At 40.4% G+C, this 23,759-nt stretch overlaps 1 protein-coding gene across 4 annotated transcripts in view; it reads left to right on the top strand.

Annotated features, from left to right (window-relative positions):
• The window catches only part of Dnah9 (dynein axonemal heavy chain 9), a 331,965-nt gene that overhangs the window by 180,730 nt on the left and 127,476 nt on the right, over nt 1-23,759 (top strand). For all 4 annotated transcript variants that reach the window (XM_010615004.2, XM_033762784.1, XM_010615000.2 and 1 more), the window contains 6 exons: nt 962-1,064; nt 1,582-1,821; nt 6,799-6,960; nt 7,755-7,951; nt 14,101-14,263; nt 16,006-16,129. In XM_010615004.2, coding sequence (XP_010613306.1) covers nt 962-1,064; nt 1,582-1,821; nt 6,799-6,960; nt 7,755-7,951; nt 14,101-14,263; nt 16,006-16,129 — 989 coding nt within the window. The remainder of the gene's footprint in view (nt 1-961; nt 1,065-1,581; nt 1,822-6,798; nt 6,961-7,754; nt 7,952-14,100; nt 14,264-16,005; nt 16,130-23,759) is intronic.

The following is a 23,759-nucleotide window of genomic DNA, read 5'->3' as shown; positions in this document are numbered from 1 at the left end:
GACTGGAAAAACCAAAGTCAAACTAAGCACTTTTGTTTTAGATTTATTGTTACAAATCTCCAATGGGCATTAGAAACTTCCTGTAGGCTTTCCTTATTGCTTTCTCTACTTCCATGTTGTTTTTCAGAAATATCCCTTTCATACCGTTTCCTCTCTCTGTCAGCGTCCCACACCACCTCATCTGAGGGCTCTGCCTCTTCAGAGAACCCCAATCCCAGCTCCATTTCCTGCTTCCATACCCACACGGCATGCTTGCATCCTGTGCCCTGCTTTCCTACTGCTTCCTGCTGAGACCTAACCACTCACCTGCACCCACTGCCTACAACCATCAGTCCGTCAGCTTGTTCCCCAGTCCTTCGTGTCTCTTCCATGTCACTGAAACTTGCATAAACGTCTTCGACTGTGTTTTTAAACAGTCGTTTTCCAATTAGTTTTGTCTTCCCATGCATAACCAAATGTCTCTCTACTCTCTCCTCACTTCCTTGTCTCCCACTCATTCATTAATCCCTTATGATTTGATTTCTATTCCCTCCACTTTACTGACGTGTTCTTGGTGAACTTTCACGTGCACCATTAGTGCAAATCCTGGGGGACATTCTCAGAGTGCCCTCTTTCTTTGCTTCACTTCCTGTGGGTGACCACTCTCTGCTTTGGAAATGCTGGTCTCTTCCGCCTTCTGGGCTGACACACACCTCTACGTCTCCTCTCACCTCTCATCCATCCCTGTGTTCTGTCTATTCTGTGCTATTTCCCTAGATACTGGGTTTCTCAGAAGTATGTCCTAGGCTCTTGTCTCTTCGGTTTCTATCATTTAATCTAGGTCTGTCTGTCTATCTGTCTGTCTGTCTCTTAGTTTGTTTTAACCACCGAAACACATGAATGGCAAGGCACATCCTACCACACATGGGTGAAACATTTGCCTGCCCGGCCCTCCCACCACTCTCACTGGTTTCTGTTTTAGGTATGATCGGAACAAGCTGTCCCTAAAGGAGATCAGGAATGTACAGTATGTTTCCTGTATGAATCCCACCTCAGGCAGCTTCACCATCAACCCACGCCTTCAGGTATGGGAGGAGCAGGTGTGGGTGGGACCTCATGCTACCTTATCAGAGCTGATGTCACTTGGTTTTAATCATTGCCCTTTTCCCTGGGAAGCCACTCAGTGAGGATCATCAGGCAGGATGCATGGGGTGGGCAGGGGGGTAGAGAAACTCCTAGATCCAGGGTCACAACGTTTTTAGAGCTGGAGTGAATCATGGGCTTCATCTGATTGAACTCTACATTGCTCAGGTGAGGGAACTTTGCAGGGATGAAGTGACTTTCCCAAGGTGGTATGGACACTTAGCATCAAGATCACCTCTGCTCTCAGATCCTCTTCCTGCTGTCTATGTAGCCATCTTTCACCAGAAGTCTGAAGCCAATAGTCATTTCAGGTGCAATCCCACTTTGGGTGCAGCATGAGAAATGTGACTGCAACGCAGCACTCAAAACCCTAATAAGAATTCTCCACTATCACAGCTGCGGCTGGAGTAGATAGTTTTACCCCATGATAAGGGCATCTCATGTTTGTTCCCTGTGCAGCGTCACTTTGGTGTGTTTGTCCTGTCCTTTCCGGGAGCAGATGCCCTCTCCTCCATCTACAGCACCATCCTGACCCACCACCTGAAGCTGGGCGACTTCCCAGCCTCCCTGCAGAAATCTGTCCCCCAGCTCATCAACCTGGCCCTCACACTCCACCAGAAAATCGCCACTACCTTCCTGCCCACAGCGATCAAATTCCACTACCTTTTCAATCTCAGAGATTTTGCCAGCATCTTCCAGGTGAGTTCATCTGCTCTGAGTCACCTAGAAGGCTGAGATCCAGAGTCTTCCTTTCTTTATTATTAAGTACTGCATGAAATGTTTACAAAATATTGAGTTTCATCTGTGTGGTATTTTCATCATGCATATATTCACAGGACTTGTTTTGATTGTATCCATCCCCGCATTACCTAGTTTACACCCTGCTCCCCCTTCTCCTACTAATTTCCTTCCTCTTTTAATTTTTCTCATTTTCTTTTTATTCCACATATTAGGGAAAATATACAATACTAGTTTGAATCTTATTTTACTTAGTGTGATGACCTACAGTTCCATTCATTTTTCCTGCAAGAGACATGATTTGATTCTTCTTTACAACTGAGTAATACTCCATTCTGTAAGACACACCACATACTCTTCATGCAGTTATCCGCTGATGGGCATCTAGGCTGGTCCATACCTTACTTATTGTGGATTGTGATGCAATGAATAAATATATGTAAGTATCAGAGTCTTCCATTCTTTGTAAAATAAGCAGTGAATGCTGAACTCTAAGGAAAAGACACAGTTTATATGGATTCATGAACATAAATAGGTAAACGGTGTCATTTGCTTCATGGAGAAGATCTCAACAAAATGGGGCTTTATTTGCAACCTACATTTTTTTCTTCATGAAGAGAATGTGTCTCTGAGTTGTTTCATTTGGATTCAAGAAGGCTCAGCATCCTTGAAATCATGTCATATAATGACTCCAGCATGCTTGGAAAGGATGCGTGCGTGCACACACACACACACACACACACACACACACACACGCACACATTCACACACTATTTTGGAGCCCCTGGCAATACATCTATTGTTCTTGGAATGAGAAAGAAGCTTCCCCAAACTTTGCAAAGTGGAAGTCATGTCATAATACCTGCCATCCCCTGAGACAACCTCAGTCCCAATAATAGGGGCTCATTTCCAAGCCAAAACCATTTCATAGTCTTCGGACGCTCCTCTGATCAGCAGTGGCCTGTCCACCCATTGCTTCCTATCGTTTGACCCATCACTATCAGAACACCAGGCCCTCTCCCCCAGATCAAGTACAACATCCCCACACAGTAGATTCGACAGATCTCCTATCCTGAACCAGAATCTGCCACAACTCCTTTCCAAAGAGACTCCTTCCCCAAGCTGTTACTGAGTTACTGTGGAGGGAAAGATGCTTTTTATATCAAATGGAGGTGACACCCATGGGCCAGTGCCCAAACGAAGTAATCAGGCAGCTATATGACCACCCACATGCATACATGTAGTTGGAATTAACTGTCCAGGGTATTGCCTGTGTAGCTAAGACCCTCAGGAGCCTCAAATCAGCAAAGACCCAGATCCTGAAGACATGGAGCCAGCAGATTCCAGACAAGACTCTTGGTTGTAAGAAGCAGAAACTGTTAAATGCTGGTTCCGAGATCCAAGAGCCATGAAAGGATCAATGGGAAGGGGAAGGCATGGAGCCCCATGGCCTGGTAAATTTTCTGAGAACACATCTAGGTTTACTAAGAACAGTACTCTTGGATCAGATTGATTCCCAAATATTGATTCATTTTTAAATTAAAGAAACAGAGGCCCACACAGATCAAACAGATTTGTCTCTGAGCACACACCCAGCTAATGAAGGGCCTGGCATCCAGGTTACTGACCAGGCCTATTTCCACCACACCATTCTGCTCTTTCCATCTGAACTTCTTTTGAGGAAATAAGCATAGGATGGTCAAGCCGGCAAGACAGATTCAGCTCTAAGCCTGTAAGACCTGCATCACTGTGGCTTCCAGGAATCCACAGTAGCAAAACTTATACTTACCCATGCATGATTAGGATGAGAATTAACTGAGATTAGTGTTTCCTGCACAGTATCTCTCTTGATGTCACTGCTACAGAGTGGAGTCTGGAGTTACTATCTACATTTTCCAAATGAAAAGAAGGATTTAAATTAGCTTTACCCAGTTTACACTGGTCACAACTGGCAGCACTAAAGGGAGAAGAATAAGCGAAGTTACTTTCACCAGAGGCAACTCAGAGTCATTTCCTGCTGTGACAGTCACCCTGTCCCCTGTATAGCTTGAAATTCACCATGCCCAAGAACCCTTGAGGATCTATGTTATTGTCCCATTTCATCGGAGGCTCACAGAGACCACTAGATAGTAGATGTCAACACAAGGATCATGAGAGCAGCAATCTATGAATGATGTTAGAGAAAGAGCTGGTAACTCAGTTTGGTAGGGACAGGATAATCTGGAGGGATTTGGTGAGAGATGAAATTGGAAGATAATTTAAGACCAGAATAAGCCCTAATTAAAACTCTGACCTTAGTCTATAATAATAACTAACCTGTACTGAACTCAGCACTAAGCCTTTTACTTCCATTAACTCATTTAGTCCACACAGCAAGTCAAGAATTCTGACCACAGACCTCTATATCCATGGTTTCCACATTGGTAGATTTAATCAGCTGTGAATCAAAATAATTTTCAAAATTGCATTGTACTGAATATGTACATTTTCTTTCTTTTCTTTATTCCACAACCAGTAAAGTATAACAACTACTTATATAGGTAATAAAAGACTTCCTGAGGAAAGAGCACTCTGTCCCAATCTTGTTTTAATGATAACTGGTGCAATGTCAAAGGGGAGCCAGAGTACCCAGATAACAGAGGGGAGCGGAGCCTCTTGTTTTCCCTGGCCTGGCCTGTTGCTTGTTCCTCCTGGCCCACAGCCTGAGCAGCAGCCTCCTGGCTCTGTATCCTATGTGGCCTCTTTGCAGTTTTCCAACTGTCAGCCACCAGCCATGGCATTGAAGAGTGAGTCCTTGCAGGAGAATAGCCTTTCAGCGGCACAGTTTCTGGCCTTCCTCCCTGAGATAGTTTCCAGTTCAGAGCTGGACCACAGCTTCTACCCACTTCTGCCTGTCTGCTTCTCTGAAGGCTTGATGGAAAAGATTAGGAGACAGACACCACTCAAGGAACCCAGCTTAATCCAAACTTCAACCTTTCAGTGAACTTCTCTTAAACCCATCCACATCAGAACAGAATTTGGCAGTAGCATGAGTAGCAGAAATCATTCACTATTGTTCCCATCCCAAGGCTACACATAAGTATCTCAGACATGACAAAGTTTACACTTAAGATGGTCTCTTTTATTCAGCCCTTTACTGTCAGTCAGTCTCACTGTGCTTATAACAGAAATTGTAAAAACCAAATGATAGCCCACCTTACTGTCAAACACAAAAATCCCACAAGCTGGGGATCCTGGATGGTGTTTTTTCCTGACCTCTTCATTTTCTACATGCCTGATATTTGGGAGATTGACAAGGTGAAAGAGGCTGAGAAATGCATGTGGGTGGAACCAAAAGAACTTAATAGAACATTTTTCTTTTTATAAACTTTCATCAACATATAACATACAGATAGAAAAGCACACACATCCAGAGTATCCAGTTTGGTTAATTATCATGAAGTGACCACACAACTCAGATAAAAAAAAAATAGACAATTCCCAGCATCCCCAAATTCTTTTTTTTTCTTCCTTCCAATCACTCTTTCCTTCTCCTCCAGTCTTAAATGCTGAATAAATTTCTAACAAAATACATTATTTTTAACTATTTCTGAGCTTGATAGAAAAAAATGTTAGTGAATATCACTTTGTATCTTTGTTCAACATTGTGTTTGTACTTATATTTTCAATCAAATTGTTAGTTTAAAAGACATAATTACATTTCTTCCTCTCTAATTCTTAATTTTTTTTCTTGTCATATTATGCTGTCTACAATTGTCAGTACAATGATTAATGTGGTATCTTGTCATATTCATAATTTTAAAGTAAACCTTTTTGATAGTTTTTCATTAAGGGAAGTGCAGTGCCAAGTTAAGAAAATTTCTTTCTACCTACAAATTCCCTAAGAGTTTTAATCACAAATGTATGTAGAAACTTAACTGGCTTCCTGCATCTGTTGAAATAATTATATCATTTTTCTCCTTTATTCTGGCAATGTGATAAATTTTACTGATGAGTTTTAAATGTTAAATCAATCTTGCATTCCTAGAATCAAGTCAATGTGACTGTTACATGTTGTCCTCTTGATATTTTCTTGGGTTCCATTTGCTATTTTTTTCTGTGTAATTTTTACACCTATATTTGGATTGTCTGGTAGTTCCCCTGATTTTACACAGTCTACCATTACCTTCATGAGTTTTCAAAACAGCACTTGTAAAATACAAAAGTAATAAAGAAACTACTTCTAGCCTCATTGTTGTGATTTGAAAAATAATAGTTTAAAATTATAATCACTAAGGTTAAGAAGACTTAGTTTCAAAACTTTGTAGCTTTGAAGTAAGGCAACTAATTCTCTTGCCATTTTTCTGAATCCTGGTCTCCACTTTTGCAAAATAATGGATGCAGTAAAAGTTATTTCATAAAGTCATCATGAGGATTGAATGAGACTGTCTTACAAAACATCTAGCCCAGTACCTGTCACATAAATGGATTCAAAATAATTATAGGTTAATTATAGATTACAGATTTTTTTATGATGATCACAAAGCAATAACTTAACTTTATTATATAAAGTGAGACTCACTAACTTCCTTACGGCATATTAATTTGAATTATTTCAACCACTCCAGAAAAGCAATATTGTTCCTTCAGTTTAAAGAGTGAGCAAACTAAAATTCAGAGATGTCACAGGCCTTGCCCAAAGTGTCACAGTTGCTGTGATTGCAAAAGTATTTGAGGCCAGATCTCTCTGCTTCTGACATCTGGGTCTTTCTCCAAGCTCCTTCTCAACATCCAAGGGTGCCTTCACTGTCTTATACTCTTCGGTGAGCCAATTCCCAGGAGTTACCCAAGGTTGGACAAAATGCTTTGTACGGTTTTTTGTTTATTTTTTTAGCTGGTGTACCCGTGAAATGTTATTAATGTGAGGGTTTGTTTGTTCTTTGTCTGTTCTCCTTGAAGGGCATTCTTTTCTCCTCAGTAGAATGTGTGAAATCCACACAGGATCTAGTAAAGCTCTATCTTCATGAATCACATCGGGTTTATCGGGATAAGATGGTGGAAGAAAAGGACTTTGATCTCTTTGATAAAATCCAGACAGAAGTACTCAAGAAAATCTTTGATGTAAGTACTACCTTGTAATTGTTTTACATTTTAAAAGATAACGGGTCTCAGTGTTGAGAGGATTCACAGAGATTAAGTAACCCAAGTGCCCACACGATGCTGAGTTCCCTCTGCAGCATTTTCCAGTGATATTCCAGAACCCTTGGGATACACCATCTCCCCTTCCCTGTAGTAGCCATTTGGGAAGTGCTAACAACTGGAGATATGGACCAATTCCGAATTTTGGAGCAATTGTGAAGACTGAAAATTTAGTCTAATAATGACTTAAAATTAGTCCCACTAATTCTAGGCCAAATCTAAACTTTCAAATAGTTTGTGAACAAATATGTTGGCCTTGCTTAGTCTTCTCCCCTTCAGTCCACAGAGCCAAATTCTTTTAACTGTTTCTGATGTCAATTTTTCAGAGAAAATTGACATCAACTTGATTGCTCTCCCATCCTCGCTTTTCTCTGAAATTGTGGTGCCTGACTTTTTCACCCAGCTGTGGTCTGAGCAAAATCAAGATCATCATTGCCCCACTAGTACTTATTAAGTACTATAACTCAGTTACTGCGTCACCCAAAATATGTCCTGTTAGACAGTTGGGAAGAGCATGTCTATGATAATATCCATGACTTCATAGAACTTGTTTAAAAAAAAATGTTAAATGTCCATTTTACATGGGCTTCTCCAGAGGGAGGGTGTGTTGCAAAAAGTGACAGCTAATTTTCAGGGAATGTGCAGAGAGAAAAAGCAAATCTATGTTGTGTGAAATCATAACAGAGTCAGTAAGAAAGGTCCTGTCTCATCACCAGGATATTGAAGAGACCGTGGAGCAGACCCAAAGCCTGAACATGTATTGCCATTTTGCGAATGGTATTGGTGAGCCCAAGTACATGCCAGTACAGTCATGGGAAGTGTTGACCCAGACACTGGCAGAAGCCTTGGAAAACCACAATGAGGTCAACACAGTGATGGACCTGGTTCTCTTTGAGGATGCCATGCGCCATGTGTAAGTGGCTTCTCTTCCTGTTTTCCTCAGTGGCTTCCATTATCACAGGCACTTTTCTCTCTTTGATTTCCTGAAAGACCTGCATTTTTCCTCCCAACACTCCTCCCTTCTCTTTAGTTCCAGCTCATGAGCACATCTTTTATTTCACTGAGATAATAGAAGGGTCAGTAAGAGAATTCACATATTTACCTGCTTGGGACACAGACAGGCTGTATGTATCCCACCAGCAGGCCACCACAGAGTCCTGCCTTCCTCACTATTTCCACTAAGGAAGGACCCTTGTTCCTACCCAAGGCCTGTTCCCCTATTTGTGCCTGAGATCCCAGGCCTTCTAACTTTCTCAGTGACTTTACTCTGTCCTGTAATTATCATCTCCCTTTCTTTCTCCCTCTCCCTCTCCTCTTCTCTTTCTCTCCTCTTTCATCTTACCCCAAAATTAATTTCTGGATCATATACATTGGTATATAAATGCACCTTATTATCACTCGTTTCAAAAGAATATCAAACTATTCCTTGGCCCTTATATCTCTTTCCATCTACTATTATCACTCCTCTGCTCCTGTTAAAAAGAAAGCCATCAAAAATATTATTCCTACCTCTCCTACTTTCCCACCTATAATTTCCTCCTTGATCTTCTTCTCACCACATGAATAAAGCAGCTCCCACCACGGTCACCACAGACCTCTCTGTTGCTAAAGTCAGTTGGCCCTTGGCCCTCTGCTGCACTTGTGATTCACCACTGTGTCTGTTTTCTCCATTCATCCATGCATCCACCCATCCTGCACATATTCATAGAGAAGAAAATCTTAGTATGAGTGAAGGAATCTTTGTTTTATCCACTGCGGACTCTAAATAACGAGGATGGTGTTTAGAGCCTAGCAGGTATTCAGTAAAAACTGCTTAGCATGTCATACAGGGAAAAGTAATACAGAGGAAAGAGAGGGAAAGAGGACAGGGCTGGGATTGGCTTCAGTTTTGAACAGGGTGATCAGGATGCCCTCACTGAGAAAGAAGCATTTGATGTGACACGTAAGACCTGCCCTTGATGTAGAACTCACTGTGGAAGAAGTGCATGATGCTTTGTCAGTTCATTTAGTCTTTGCAGAAATTCTGAAGAAGGTAAAGTCTATGATTATTCCTATATTATAATGAGAAAGACAGAATTTGCTAAGGACCTCAAAAATGGGAAAGCCAAGTCTCATACAGCCTAGCTGAGTCTGTGCCCTTGACAGTCAGGCATGGTAGTTCTTCATATGCTTTTTATCTTCCACTAATCCAACGCAAGCTCTTTGAGTGCACAGTCTGTCACACTCATTTCCAAAGTCCCAGCACCTGTGGAAGCACCTGGTGCATAGTAGGCGCTCAGTAAATAACCTTGAGGAGCTTTAGTGAGCACTTTTCCTCCTCTTCAAGAGCTACCAGCATCCCTGCATTCATCCCAGAACTGAGGTAAGTTTTTGCTCTTTAAATGTGAATTTAATTTGGGAGAATAGTTAGTGATTCCACCAGTGTGGTTCCCAACACAAGTGATCAAGCAACTAATTTGGTGGCCTGCTTTGCAAGCCCAAGGGCCCAAGTTCAATCCCTGGTACAAAAAAAACAAACAAACAAAGAAGAAAATAAAAACAAAACAAAATAAAAACAAGCAACTAATATTGTCTTTACAAAAAAACTAAGGTTTCACTATGAAAACTAGCTTTTCTCCTGAGGCTTATAAGTAAACTCTGCTCTGAAGATAGTTTCCAAAGAAAGGCCCGAGACACTTTTAGGAAAGGCAAAACCACTGAAAAAATGAATTGCTTTGAGGCAGACAATTCTGAAGAATAAAGTGTATTTGGATGAACAGTTTCCTGCACATTTGTTTAAAATACCCAAGTCCCATGACTTTATCTTGCCCTGCCCTTCCTTTCCCTCCCTTGAGGCTCCTTGACCCCTCTTTGCTACCTCCATAGCCAGGTAGAGCACGAACATGTCTGTAAACCACAAAAAGAAATACCAAGCAGTGCAGTGAGAAACAGAGACGCTATGAGTATGGGAGATTCCACGGTCTCACGGCATAGCACACAGAGGGGTTTGGCTTGCTCGGGGAAGCCCCCCAGGAGAAGCAGAACAGAGTAAGAAGAGTCTGTACAAGTCCTCCCAGGAGCCCACATATGGGTGGGCATGGAATGGGGGAAAGGCAAGATCCCATTTTTAGGGTCCAGTAAGGTAAATTCCCTTTCTGACTTCATCTGACTATTTTATTTGCGCCACCTGAGAGCTTGATATTTTCTTTTGTTTGACACCCTCCAACTTTTCCGGCTTCCCTTCTCTTCCTGTCTCCAGCTTTAATGCTGAATAATGTCACCCCGCACAGTGGTTAGGGAAGAGGGCTCTACAGATAGAGTCAGATCCAAAGTTCAGATCCTGGCTCTGTCCCAGACGGAGTAGAGTACTTTGGGAAGGACGCTTAACCTCACCAAGCCTCGATTTTTTCATCTGGAAAGTGAGAATGGTAACAGTGCCTCCGCTGTAGGGTTGTTGCTGCCTGTGAAGTGCTTTGCACGGAATAAGCAGTCAATATACACCACAGAATTTCTCTTTGTGCTGTTTCTCTTTCTTTAACAGTTCCATTTTGCTCTTCCATTGACTTCCTTCACCATTTCAGCAGATTCTTCTGCTTTTTCTTACAGCCCCAAACTAGATCTTTTCACTCACTTTGGCATAATTTTCATTCATTTTTTTTCTTTACCTCTTTGTTTTGTCACTTCCACATGTGTTTTCAGCCTGCTCTTTTTTTGTTTGTTAGTTTTTTTCACTCTTAGAAGCACTTAGTCATTAACAAAATAGAACTTCAGATGTGCTTCTTTTGTGTCCTCAGTCTCTTAGTCCTCCAGGGGTTGTGTGTGTGTGTGTGTGTGTGTGTGTGTGTGTGTGTGTGTGTGTAGTCTTCAATAAACTGCTTCCTCCAGCTGTGCTGTGGTTCATCTTCAGCTTTTGTTTTTAATCTCCCAGAAATTCAGTAATAAGCTTAACACAGACTGCCTTGGTTTTCTGGCCCAGCAGCCCTTGAGAATATTGATCTTCTTTTTAAATTTTGTAATTTAAATGCAGAGTCCTTTGCCCTCATCAGAGGTTGCTAATGAATCCCCAGCTGGAGTCTAATGCTGACAGTTGCAGATTTAACCATCCCTTAGAAACTTCATCACTACCGATGCATTTCCCACTTTGATATTGAATAACAGGGGCCATGCTAAGCTGAGTTCAGGCCTTTCAGGTTGGACTTCAGCTCCTCCTGCAGGTTTGCCTCTCTCCTCCATTAATATGGTCTTGCTCCATCTGTTCTGAATAGAAAACAGGACCTGGATATGTTAGCACCAAAGTTTCTCCTTTCATCAGGCACCAACATAGACACAACTGAATGGTTTCTTGTACGTAGCGTAATGAATCATTACATACATTTCCCAAATGTGATCCTGAGCATAAGATGTGGGTTGTTCTGTTTCAATTTAATAAAACTTGATTGGATAACCTATGTTTGACGTGTTAGCACTATGTGTCCTCATACTTTTCAGATGTTTGGAAATGATTTTCTAAGAGAAAAAGAGAAGTATATCCAAAGACAGAATATAAGTTTAATAATTATATAATTAAAGTGAGAAAGTGAAATCATAGAAGATCTAGCTGCAGGTCAAGAAATAATTCCTGGGTATTTAGGTGAATAAAATTTAGGTACATAAAAGTAAAATGAAATGATGTTTGAGTCCTAAAAGTTTCTGTATGTCTAAAACGCCTTAAAGAATACTAAAAGTAAAAATGAGAAATTGGAAGATAAAGTGAAACAACACAGAAGTGCATAAAGGAGAGAGAACTTACAAATTAAGAAGCACATTTAAACTGAAAAATAAGCATTCGTGAAAGAAAAAATATATATGATGATTAATAAACACGAAAAATACTCAATTCCCCAGAAATCAAATAAATATTAAAACCACATTTTCAACCATTAAATTAGAAAAGAGTAATTGATATGTATGTTGTGCGTGTGTGCGTGCGTGTGTGTGTGTGTGTGTGTGTGTGTGTGTGTGTGTGTGTGTGTGTGTGTGTGTGTGTGTGTGTGTGTGTGTGTGTGTGTGTAAGCCTGGGGTCCAGGCCTCCCTACATAGTGCTGGTGAAGGGAGTTGTCACACAAACACTTGTGCCAGGATCCCCTTCAACAGCAAACCTATGCCACAGGAGAGCTGAGGCAATGAAGACTCCCAGTTTACTTATGTTCATTATGACCAGGTGATCAGTGCACGTAAGAAATTCGCAGTAATAAAAAATTCATACCATAGAAGCTCAGTAGAAAGTCTACAGCCTCACGCACATATTCTGTCAGCATATGAAGCCTCACCCACTAAAACTATTCCCCAACCTTTCTTCCAAACTTCGTTTAGCTGGGTCTTGAGTTGCACCACCATTACTTAATTTCAATATAGTGTTTCTAATGAGCATATCATTAGCATAAGATGGAAGTATAATTTGTTTATTACCATGACAAATGTATAACTGCCAAACACTACCTGAATTCTTATCTTCACATTCTTTTTGTCTCATGATTACCAACACCTGAATTGACTTTTTTACATTCTGATTCAATTAATACAACCCAATAGAGCCTCGTCCTGCAATTAAAACAGGTCTCTTCTTTGATTAATTCCAGCTAAGAAGGATAAAATTTGGCATCACTATTCTGGGGGGCCATTTTCAATGCATAGCAAAGCCTGCTGAACATTGTCTTAGAGTTTGACTCAGCAGTTTTATTTATAGAAACTTATCCCAAGGAAATAATTAGAGATAGAAACAAAAAAAAGAAAACTATATCACATTATTTATAATGATTGGAAACAACCTAAACATCCAATGGTGGGCCATTGTTGGCAAGCAATTTATTCTATTTCTATTATCAATACAATATTGATATTCTATACAATATTATTCTACCATCAAAAGCATGGTTTAATAGACTATTTAGTGGCATAGGGAATCACAGTATATTGCTAGCTGAAAAAATGGTTTTAAAACATCCTGTTCAGTGTACTAAAATCCAACTTTTTAAAATCTAATGATAGAAATATATTGATAGGTATAATAAATGTATCTATTCAAAAATATATAGTTACAAGCATATAGATAATAGAAAATCTAGGAGGCTATATATCTAATGTCAGTAGCATTTATTGCTAGCTATTAGAATTGTGAATTCTGTATTTTTTACATTTTGTACAGCCATTGTTTTAAGATGAAAAAGAAAAGAGAATAGGAAAATAATTTCTGTAAATAATATAACACTGCATAAGGAATCCTACAGACGAGGCTTAAAGAAAAGTTTGGCAGAATACCCTGGAAGGGAGTTTTTGGACAGCTGATTGGGGCATCATTTGTTGAAGCCCTGGTGGGCCAGGAAGAGCCCAGTCCTCTGGCAGCGGGTGCTCCAAGCCCAGCCGGAGGCCTGGAGTATTTTTCCAAGCTGAGGTGGAAAAATTGACACAGAAACTAAGAAGTAAAGCTGTGAGGGGGAACAGTCCAGAAATCAAAGATGTGGGTGTCTTGTATGTTGACAATAAGAATCTGCAGATATTCATTGCAAAAGCATCGACCTCCAGGAAAGATAAGAGACAGACAGAAGACCTATGGCAGGACTTTATTCTTACTCTGCTGACTTTCATTTTGTTTCTCTTCTTTCCAAAAAGGAACAAACTGCTCTGGTCCAGCTTTGTCCTCTAGCCATCCCTGGTATTTTGGTTTGAACTGTGTGTTTTCTACGTTTCTCTTTTTCCTGCCCTCTCCGTGGATGGTGAGCCAAGCCAGGCTTGGCAGGAAGAAGAGGGAAAGTCTGCTGGGTCCCCATCCCCATCACTGCTCCCTCCAGTCCTGCCTGTCTCTGGTTCTTCCTCCCTTCTTTCTCATTCACCAGAGGCTGTGGCTGAAAGCAAAGCAACAGCAACTTCAGTCCTCTCAGGCAAGAAGTCAAAGCCACATTTGGGACAATCTAAAGAGTCCCAGGGCTCGGCTCCTGATGTGCCTCAACAAAGGCCTCCATTCCTGCTCAGACCGTATTACACCACATGTGTTCCTTACCACGGCACATCTGACTAAAGTGTGAGCCTCTGTTTCGCTCTCCTTAGCTGCCGGATCAATCGCATCTTGGAGTCACCGCGGGGAAATGCTCTGCTGGTTGGTGTGGGTGGGAGTGGCAAGCAGAGCCTGACCAGGCTAGCGGCTTTCATCAGCTCCATGGATGTCTTCCAGGTCACACTGCGCAAAGGCTACCACATCCCTGACTTCAAGGTAAAAGGGTTACCTAGCTGTGGGGAGGAGACTTGGAGTCTCTTTAGCCACACAACTCCTTGTCACCCTTCATTAGTTCTCCAGTGCCCCTTCCTGGTGCTCCCCTTAATTGTCCATCCACTTTCTTCTTAGTTTCAGTCCTGGTGATAGGAGTGGCTCTTTTCTCATCAGATACAAGTGGCCTTTCCAAGATCTTATCCAATTTAGCACATAGTTTAATAGCTTCTCTCATAGACCTAAGAAGAATCCCAACAGTCTGTCCTGGCTTTATAAGAAATTCATATTTTAAAAGACAGCTTCAGTAACCACTGGCCCTCGGGACATTCGGTGACATTTCCTAGTTTTAGACAGCAAACACATAAGAGGCATGATGCACAAAAAGTGAAGAAAGGCATCATATACAGATTTCAGAGGTCATTTGTTCTGGTCCTCACCCTTTTATCCACGGCCACAACAGAGTTACACGAGAGAGACATGCCAGAATTTCCAGCAGGATGCTGCCCTTGCTGTTTCTGGGACAACTGAGCCAAGCACTGAGCCAAACTTGCTTCATAATCTTTCATCCTGTGATGGAAAAGGGAGATGCTTGCTTCTGCTCTGACAGCACAGTTTAGCCTAGGGATACTGGCTGTGTCCAAGGTCACTTTAGGCCTTTATTTAGTGCTTACAAAAAAGACAAGCAAAGATAGTGTGATGGGAATTATGCATTTACATAATGAGATAAGCCAGTGTTTCTGTACTAAAACTTCGGCTGTATACTGAAATCACAGGAGCTCTTCAGATAATGCTGATGCCTGTGTCCCTACTACCCCTAGCTGTTCTGATTTAACTAGTATAGGCAATAGCCTGGGTATTAGGGTTTTTCAAATCATCCCCCAGGTGATTCTAATGAGAATTGAGAAACACTGTCTTAGATTATTATGTAAAAACATAAAGTGAGAATCGTTTATCTAAAAGGAAGTATACTATCTTTAAAGGGGAGTTATTTGGACATTAAGGAAATTCTACAATAAAGGAATGCCTGAGGCTGTTAGAAAATGAGCTCAGAGTAGTGCTGGACAGAAAAGAGCAAGGTAAGGGGCAGTGCCTGAGCTTCGTAAGGGTGACACAGCGAAGGAACTAAGACTGACTAATCTGGACAAATTCAGGACTTGGCACATTCTTATACATCTCTATCTGTCTTCCCAGTTTTGAGTGGGTATGATTTCTGTAGGTAATTGGGGATATGTATGTGGATTCCCCACTGCTGTGTATGTTTTTCAACAAAAATCTGGCTAAAGCTACTGACAGTTGTAAGAACACTATCATAAGACACATTAATCCTAGGTAAGTATTCCCCAGTACGTAAATCTTCTGTCAGGACCAAGAGCAGTGATTTGCCTTGTGGAGCAGGTCATTTGTTTGCATAATGACATAGGTAAAACATAGATAAACATAAATCACCTCTGCCTTGCAAAAGAAGCACCTTCTTGCACAGATCAGGAGCTCTAGAAGCTAGTGCAGGAATCACCATGAATTAAAGGTCTTCTCTGTGTGGTTTTATTTGCCCACTTCCACTGGCTTTGAGGTATGGGAATCAGGCATATTTTCCTAGCTGTCAGTACAAGGTAGCACTCCTTCCCACCTCCCATTGTTGACTTAATTTCTCATTAAAATAGATAGTTCCATATTTGAAGAGTGGTTGGGAATCTCTTGGAGAAGGCCTTCTTGTCAGAGCTTCTTGATATTGATTGTGCCCACAGGTGGACATGGCCAGTCTGTGTCTGAAAGCTGGGGTAAAGAATGTCAGCACAGTGTTCCTGATGACTGATGCCCAGGTGGCTGATGAGAGGTTCCTTGTGCTCATCAATGATCTCTTGGCATCCGGTAAGAGACTCTCTGCACTTGTGTGCCTCTAAGGGAATCAGATTCGTGCAAAGGTGGAGAACTAGTTCAAGGTCAGAAAAGCTGGATCATGGAAATGGAGAAAATTAATACAGCAGAGGTTTGTTACAGCCCTTCCCAGGGTTGCTGCTGGGCCAGCTGTCCTGGTTCTAAGATTCTACTCTTATTACAAATCAGATAAAAATATTGAGACTCATTTAGTGGAGCAAGATGGGATCATGGGAAGAGCAGGTTAACCTGAGGACCTGCTGACCACACAGAAAAGGAGCTGCTTCCTCTCCACACCTATGACAAGAAAGGCTACAATGTGTGTAAGACTTCACGTGGCTTAGACATTGGCAAGAAAATACACACAGAAACATCTACACATAGCAGTTACACAACAGGGAAAGTTTGGGTTACCAATTTAATTAACCAAAGATTCAAAGATTCAGAACTTTGTGCAAGAAGAAACAGAGGTAGAACATCTCTCCAAAGTTTTCCTTGGTCCTTGACAACTTTGATAACTATCGTCTAGTGCCCTGTGACACTATAAGACTTCAGCAGAAAACTCAATTTCTGCTACTTTCTTGTCTTTGTTTATTTAGAAGTTCAGAACTTATGTCAGTGATTAGAAAAATATATATTAAATATTATAGTTTATATATATACACACATACACATGTTTATATAAGATAATAGATTGCATAAGAAAATATAGTGCATGAATCACATATTTGCAAAATGTATATTTATATCAATTAAAGAGAGATTATGCTTTCCTGGATCTTAAACCAAATGCAGCACCTGCAAAGCCATTTGTTCACCTGGGTAAAGAAATAGTGTACAGATACGCCCGAAAAAAATTCTTGCCTCTCAATTACCAACAATTCATGAGCCCATTTCCCCATAGCTCAACCCCTGGATCTGTTGAATATGCTTTAGTTAATGAAGTCTGAGAAACACAATCACAGGTACTTTTCTCCATCATCTATCCCATGCTGTAAGTCATTTCTTTCAATCCTACCAATCCCTAGGAGCCTCACTACTTCAGAATCCTTGTGTGCCATGTTTTGTGGCATTGCACCCTGTGCCATTCTACGGTCACCCATGAGGAGAGGAGCCACTGGCCCTGATCCAGACCATGCAGTCAGGGGTTCCATGACGGCTTGTTCCTGATGAGGTCCCATCCCAGGTTCCTTCCTGGGTTGGTTCCTGGCATTGCACTGATTCCACATTCATTTCTTTCCCAGTCTATCCTGTTTAAGTCAGCTCTATATCCAGGAGTTTTCCTACCAACTCTTATACCTTTTCTTCTCTAAGACAATAAATTTTCCCCATCCTAAATACTGTCCTTAATATCTTATCACCATAGCATTTAACCTATGGCATTGCCCACCTTTTATTATTTTTTTAAATGAGGGAGATCTAATGCCCACCCTGAAGGTATCCTGAAGCCTCATTTCTAAACAACCTAGGAGTCTGTGCTTCCAAAGACTCACAGCTTTGGAGATGTCAGGCATGTTGCCAGCCTCGCTCTGTATTTCACTTGGCCCCAATCCAGCCAGGTCACCTTCTCCTAAAATAATATTTGAGACACAGAAGTTGGTATACGTTTGCCAACTGAAATTTTATTCCTCAATTAAGTATCTTTAATTTTTCATTTAGAAGACTACTTTTTTTTTCAAGCACAAGTGAATTTCTGAAGATTTGCCCAGTGAAAACTTAATGCAATTAGCTTGTTCCAAAATCATAGCATTTCAGGCTAACACCTCCCTTTTAAGGCTTCTATATTTTAAAAAAGCAAGATTTGCACACATATTTTAAGGTGGAAACAGATTAACACTTTTTTCTTCTAATTGTCCTCTTCTTTTTTTTACTTAACCACTTTAACAAGGAGAATTGGAGTATATATTAGTCCTAATATTCCCTGTCAAATAAATAACATCTGTCTACAAACTAACTGAATGCCAGTCCAACCAAGGAAGGTATAAGGATTTCCAAAATCTGTATTCCCAGTTTTTCAATTTTGTGAGTTGTGCAATTATTCCACCCTTGGAAAACACAGTAGAAAGCAGGAAACCACACCCTGGGTACTTGCCCATAATTCAGTACTCTGTGTTTATCTACAAGCCCTGTCACACTGGCTACACAGGTAGTGAATGAATGCTTAATACAACTGTCCCCCAAAATTTCTTCCTGAGAGAACCAGTGATCTCATGGCATCAGCTATCTGGTTTTCTCCCACATCTTTAGCTTCTTATTTTACTCCTTGCTTTTGTGACACCTATGTCAAAATCAAACCATGATGATATCTGGCTCATGCATCCTGTTTCTGACACCCAACACAGCGTAACAAAACTCATCAACACGATGGTTGCATCTCAGAAGAGTTAGAGATTTACAGGAAGAAATCCTACGCACAAGGTGAAAAAAAATATTCCTGAATAATTAGCAAAAATACGTAAAAGGCAGAGACCACCACATAGGTCAGAAGCAGAGGAAGCCTATCTGTAAGACATCCCCTTGACTGCTGTTGTGCATGAAATGTAGGCCCTTGCTGTACCTGAAAAATCTAATTCTTGTCATGGTCTTATTGACCTGTTATAAAATTTCCTGGAGAATGCATACTTACTCTCAGTCTTGGGTGTTTTGTTCTTTTTTTTTGGTACCGGGACCTTATGCTTGTGAGGCAGGGCGTGGAACCACTAAGCTAAATTCCCATAAGTGTTCATCTCTTAGTCTTTGATCCAAACTCAGTCAAGTTCCTATCATAATCTAGAGGAAGAAATGAGAACTGGTCTCTGGATTTCTAGGAGAGTACTTCTGCCTCCAGCTTTCCAAACTACTGAAGTCACATTTCCCTGCAGTCCATCAACTAATTAGCACTAACCAGCTAAGACTACGTAGTCTGCTCAAGGAGTGATGTCTCTTCCTCTTCCAGCACTGCCAGATTTCATACTTCATTTTACTTTGGGATCTTATGTTAGTATTTTCCTGTTGCTTTAGAAAAGGCTTAATTGCTTCCCTCCAAAATTTATATTTCTTCTTCTTGGATTGGGCTATAGCCATTCATTTACTTGTCCTACAGTCACCTGTTAATCTCCCATGCCCCAGTCCCTAGGCACTTGCTCAGAAGAGTAACTTATAGCCTCTATGTGGTCTAGGGGAAGAGTTTATTGCCTGTTGGGCCGCATTTCTCTCAAGTCATATTCCCCTTCATCTCTGAACAGACCATTGTTTTTCTACTTGGGCAAAATCTCCTCATGGAATATAGAAAATAAAAAGATCACTTCATCTTCCAACTTTTTAGGATACAACCCAGATTTGAGTTGATAGTGTTCTATACATATCACATGAAAATGTACAATCTGGAAATACTTGCAACAGACTTGGCAATGAATAGTTTTCCTCCCGTGAGCATCTGTAACTGGACTTCCCAATGAGCCGTCTGTGCTATTATATAAACTGAATTTTGGCCTAGTTTCCTTGAAAGAAATTAAAAACTATAAAGATTGGGGGAAAAGAGCAGCCACCAAGCATTGACTGGATCTCTTGAATATACCTTGTGGACTCACTAGTTCTCACCACAGACACTGGGACCTTAAACTTTTATCTGGTTGGCTCTCCAGCTACAAAATAGAAATCTCCAAAGGGCAATGCAAAAAGTTACTTGAGTAATCAGTTGTTTGTTTTCTTCTTGTGGTACCAAGATCCCATAAAACTTATCCCAGACTTTGTGCCTCTGTGGATTCTTTTACATTGCTAACCTCAAATTGCCAATTTTGCTCCCTAACTGTTGCTGAATCTACATGTCCTCTATCCTGACTACCCTGGATCTTGTCATCACTGGCTTTGACAAGTGCAGGCAATTCTTGACTCATTTCCCTGCCTCCCAAGTAATCTCTTGGTACTACGGTTCAGTTAGAGTCTATGTATATTACACTTTCTTTATTGATGCCTAAGATATGCAGGACAAAACCCAAGCCCCTCTGATATAAGAAAAAATGCTTTGCTTTTGTCTGCCCCTTTCTATCCTCACCAGCCTCATCTCCTCACTATGATTTAGCAATCTGTAATTCCTTGAAGCAACTCACTGTGTCATTTTCAGGCATTTGTGTTTCTTTTGAACTTTATCCCCCTCTCTTTCTTGGTCTATATTAACATCTACCAAATTAGAAGACTTGTTTGGCTGTTAGCTCTCCAGGAAACCTTCACTCTTCCAACTGTGACTCACCGCCACAGTTGCCAGAGTACTTGATGGCTACATATACCTCCACTGTAATGAAACAGGATTGTACATTTATGAAAGGCAAAGACTATTTATGCTATTGGTTAATTTTATGTTGTTAAATAATTCAGAGATACCTCCCAAAACGGAATGATTAAATGCCTACCACCCAGTTTATGAAGTAATATAAATCTGAAATCACTCTAACACTCTGTAGAGACTGTATTTTTTTTCATCTTTTATATTGTCATCAATTAACACAGCTCCTGGCCGGTAACTGGCACTCAGGAGGCATTCCTCAAAATAAAATGAGCAGTATCCTCAGAATAATGTGCCATCTCACATAGTACATATTACTATAAGACATTGTGCTTTGAGAAGTCTTCCTGATAAAGAAAAACAGAGGTACTGAAATAGCTACCACATTCCCTTATGTTTTCTCCCTGGAGACTGGAAAAATTATTTTTTAAAACTATCAGCCCAGCATGGGAAGTGACAGTGCATAAGCCAGTGTAAGACTAGGTCATGGAAATTTCAGCTTCAGCTTTGTCCTCTTTACCAGAAGCTCCACATAGCTGGGCAAGGTTCAGCTCTCAGGATTACTCCTACAACATTTGTGGCCTCTGAGGAATCTAGCAGATGAATATCTGGCTTGCCAAATCCTAGGACATTTTAGTGACCACATAAAGACACTAAGAGATGTAAGATGTAGTTTTCTAACTTTAGGCTGTGGCAGGGAACTTTTCAAATGTGTCAGTGGCATTGGCCTCTGTTCACATCGCAAAATCCTCCCTGGCTTTTCATTTTCCTGCTTTTAACATGCTATGGTATTGCTATATCACACAGTAAGTGACAGGAATGTTGCCAGGAAAACTTGGGGAAACACATCTGAAAATGCAAACTTTGCTGGCAATTCAGAGGTGTTTATCCCCAGATATTCCATCCAGTGATCTTGTTTTTGTAGATTCCTCAACTCTTGGGATGAACACCACCATCATAGGAGATAAAGTCTCTAAATGACCCAAATGCATCAGCATTAGCAGTATCCTGTAAACCAAGGTCAATGAGCTTTTTGTATAGAGGTTGAAAAATAAATACTTCAGGACTCGCAAACCATGCAGTCTCTGTCACAACTACTCAACTCTTTATTGTAATGCAAAAATAGCCATAAACAATACCTAAATGAATGACCAATAAAACCAGTTATGGATTATAAAACTTGAATTTCATATCATTTTCATGTGCCATTAAATATTATTATTTCAATTTTTTCAGTCATTAAAAATTGTCCAAACCATCCTTTGCTTGTAGACCACACAAAAACAGGCAGTGATCCAGGGCCAGCCAACAGGCCATAGTTTGCCTCCCCACGATTCAGCATCGTACAGACTAAACACCAAAAGGACATAAATACTACATTTTTCAAGTAAAAGAAAGCTGAAGAATGTAGACTGTAGTATTACAAATGCCATAATACCAAAGTGAAACCAAGTTCTCACTGGGGGCTCTAACATACTGATGGAGAGGAAATGCAGGGAATCACAGCAGCCCTGGAGAAAGAAATCTGGGTCACTATAGACAGACAATAGGAGCCTGGCTCATGCCACGCCACTTCAGTATTGCGTTTTAAGACCTACGCCGATTCCTTAACTCCCAACACATGGTAAATTTCATTTCGTTTTCTTGCAGTTTCTCTGATCCTACTTTTCTTAAAAGAAGCTGAAATAAGTTATTTCATTAGTAAGATCTCGATTTTGACAAGATGTAAGACAAAGTGTTTTATAGGTGTGTGCTATTTAAATATCCTGGAGAATGGAAATTAAGTCAGGTTTATCCAATTAAGGGAAGAAAGTAAATGAGGATTTTCATGATCATTCACTATTTTAAAATTTTGATCTTTTAAATTATTAAAGCTAATTGTTACAAAACTCTTTTAAGACTCATGGCCAGAATACTTCCAAAACTGCTACACATTCAATGCAATCTCAATTGAAATCCCAACAGTATATTTCACGGAACTAGAGAAAACGATCCAAAAATTCATTTGGAACCAGAAGAGACCTAGAATAGCAAAAGCCATCCTAGGCAACAGAGACATGGCAATGGATGTAACAATTCCCGATTTGAAACTATAATACAAAGCCACTGTGATGAAAACAGCATGGTACTGGCAAAGAAACAGCCCTGAGGATCAGTGGAATAGATTAGAAGATCAAAAACAACTCCAGATGTACTCAGCTACCTCATCTTTGACAAAGGAGCCAACTATCCTTAGTAGAGGAAAGATAGCCTCTTTAATAAATAGTGTTGGAAAAACTGGATTTCAACTTGTCGAAGATTAAAACTAGACTCCTATCTTTCACCATGCACTAAATTAAAATCCAAGTGGGTTAAAGATCTAAATATTAAAACAGAAATACCGAACTTATTGGAAGATTAGTTAGGTAATGTCTAATGTCTTGAAGACATTGGCATAGGAAAAGACTTCATGAACAAATCCTCAGTAGCATGGGAACTAGCGCAAAGAATCAACCACCGGGATCTCATCTTTTAAAAAAGCTTCTGTGCTGAAAGAGAAACCACCAACAGAACTAAGAGATAACCTACAATGTGGGAAAAAAAAATTACCAGCTGTTCCTCAGACAAAGGGCTCTTATCTAGAATATATAAAGAACTCAAGAAAATTAAACCCCCCAAATATAAAGACCCAATTCAAAAGTAGGCATTTGAAATGAACAAACATTTCTCAAACAAAGAAGGAAAGGCAGCGAATATGTTCAACATCACTGGCCATTCGAGAGATGCAGATCAAAACAACACTGAGACTCCATTTCACCCCAGAAAGAATGGCTGCTATCAAGAAATCAACCAATAATCAATGCTGGCAGGATTGTGAGGAGAAAGGAACCCTTCTTTACTGTTGGTGGAAGTGCTGGCCAGTGCAACCACAGTGGAAATCAATATGGAGATACCTCAAACAACTAGGATTAGAGATCCCATTTGACCCAGCTATTCCCCTGCTGGGTATCTTCCCAAAAGAAAAGAATCATACCACAGTGATATATGCTCACCCACATTTATAGCAGCACAGTTTGTAATAGCTAAAACTTGGAAACAGCCCAATTGCCTATCAACTGGAGACTGGATAAAGAAGATGTGTTTTGTTTTATTTTGTTTTGTTTTATAAAATGGAGTACCACTCAGCCATAAAGAACAAGAAACTAGACACATTTATAGCTAAGTGGATGCACATTGAGGACATACTCTTACGTAAAATTAATAGGACATATGTGTAAATATTGTATAGTTTCTCTGGTGTGATAAAGTATAAATAAGAATCAAAATATATAATTTATATCATGTAATAGGAAAAAAAGGTATAAAGGTGTAGGGGAAGCAGGA

Source organism: Fukomys damarensis, unplaced genomic scaffold (genome assembly GCF_012274545.1).
Source record: "Fukomys damarensis isolate Sample0158 unplaced genomic scaffold, DMR_v1.0_HiC HiC_scaffold_13, whole genome shotgun sequence".
Taxonomy (NCBI): domain Eukaryota; kingdom Metazoa; phylum Chordata; class Mammalia; order Rodentia; family Bathyergidae; genus Fukomys; species Fukomys damarensis.
The sequence above is the reverse complement of the archived record's forward strand: the minus strand, read 5'-3'. Positions and strand labels throughout refer to the sequence as shown.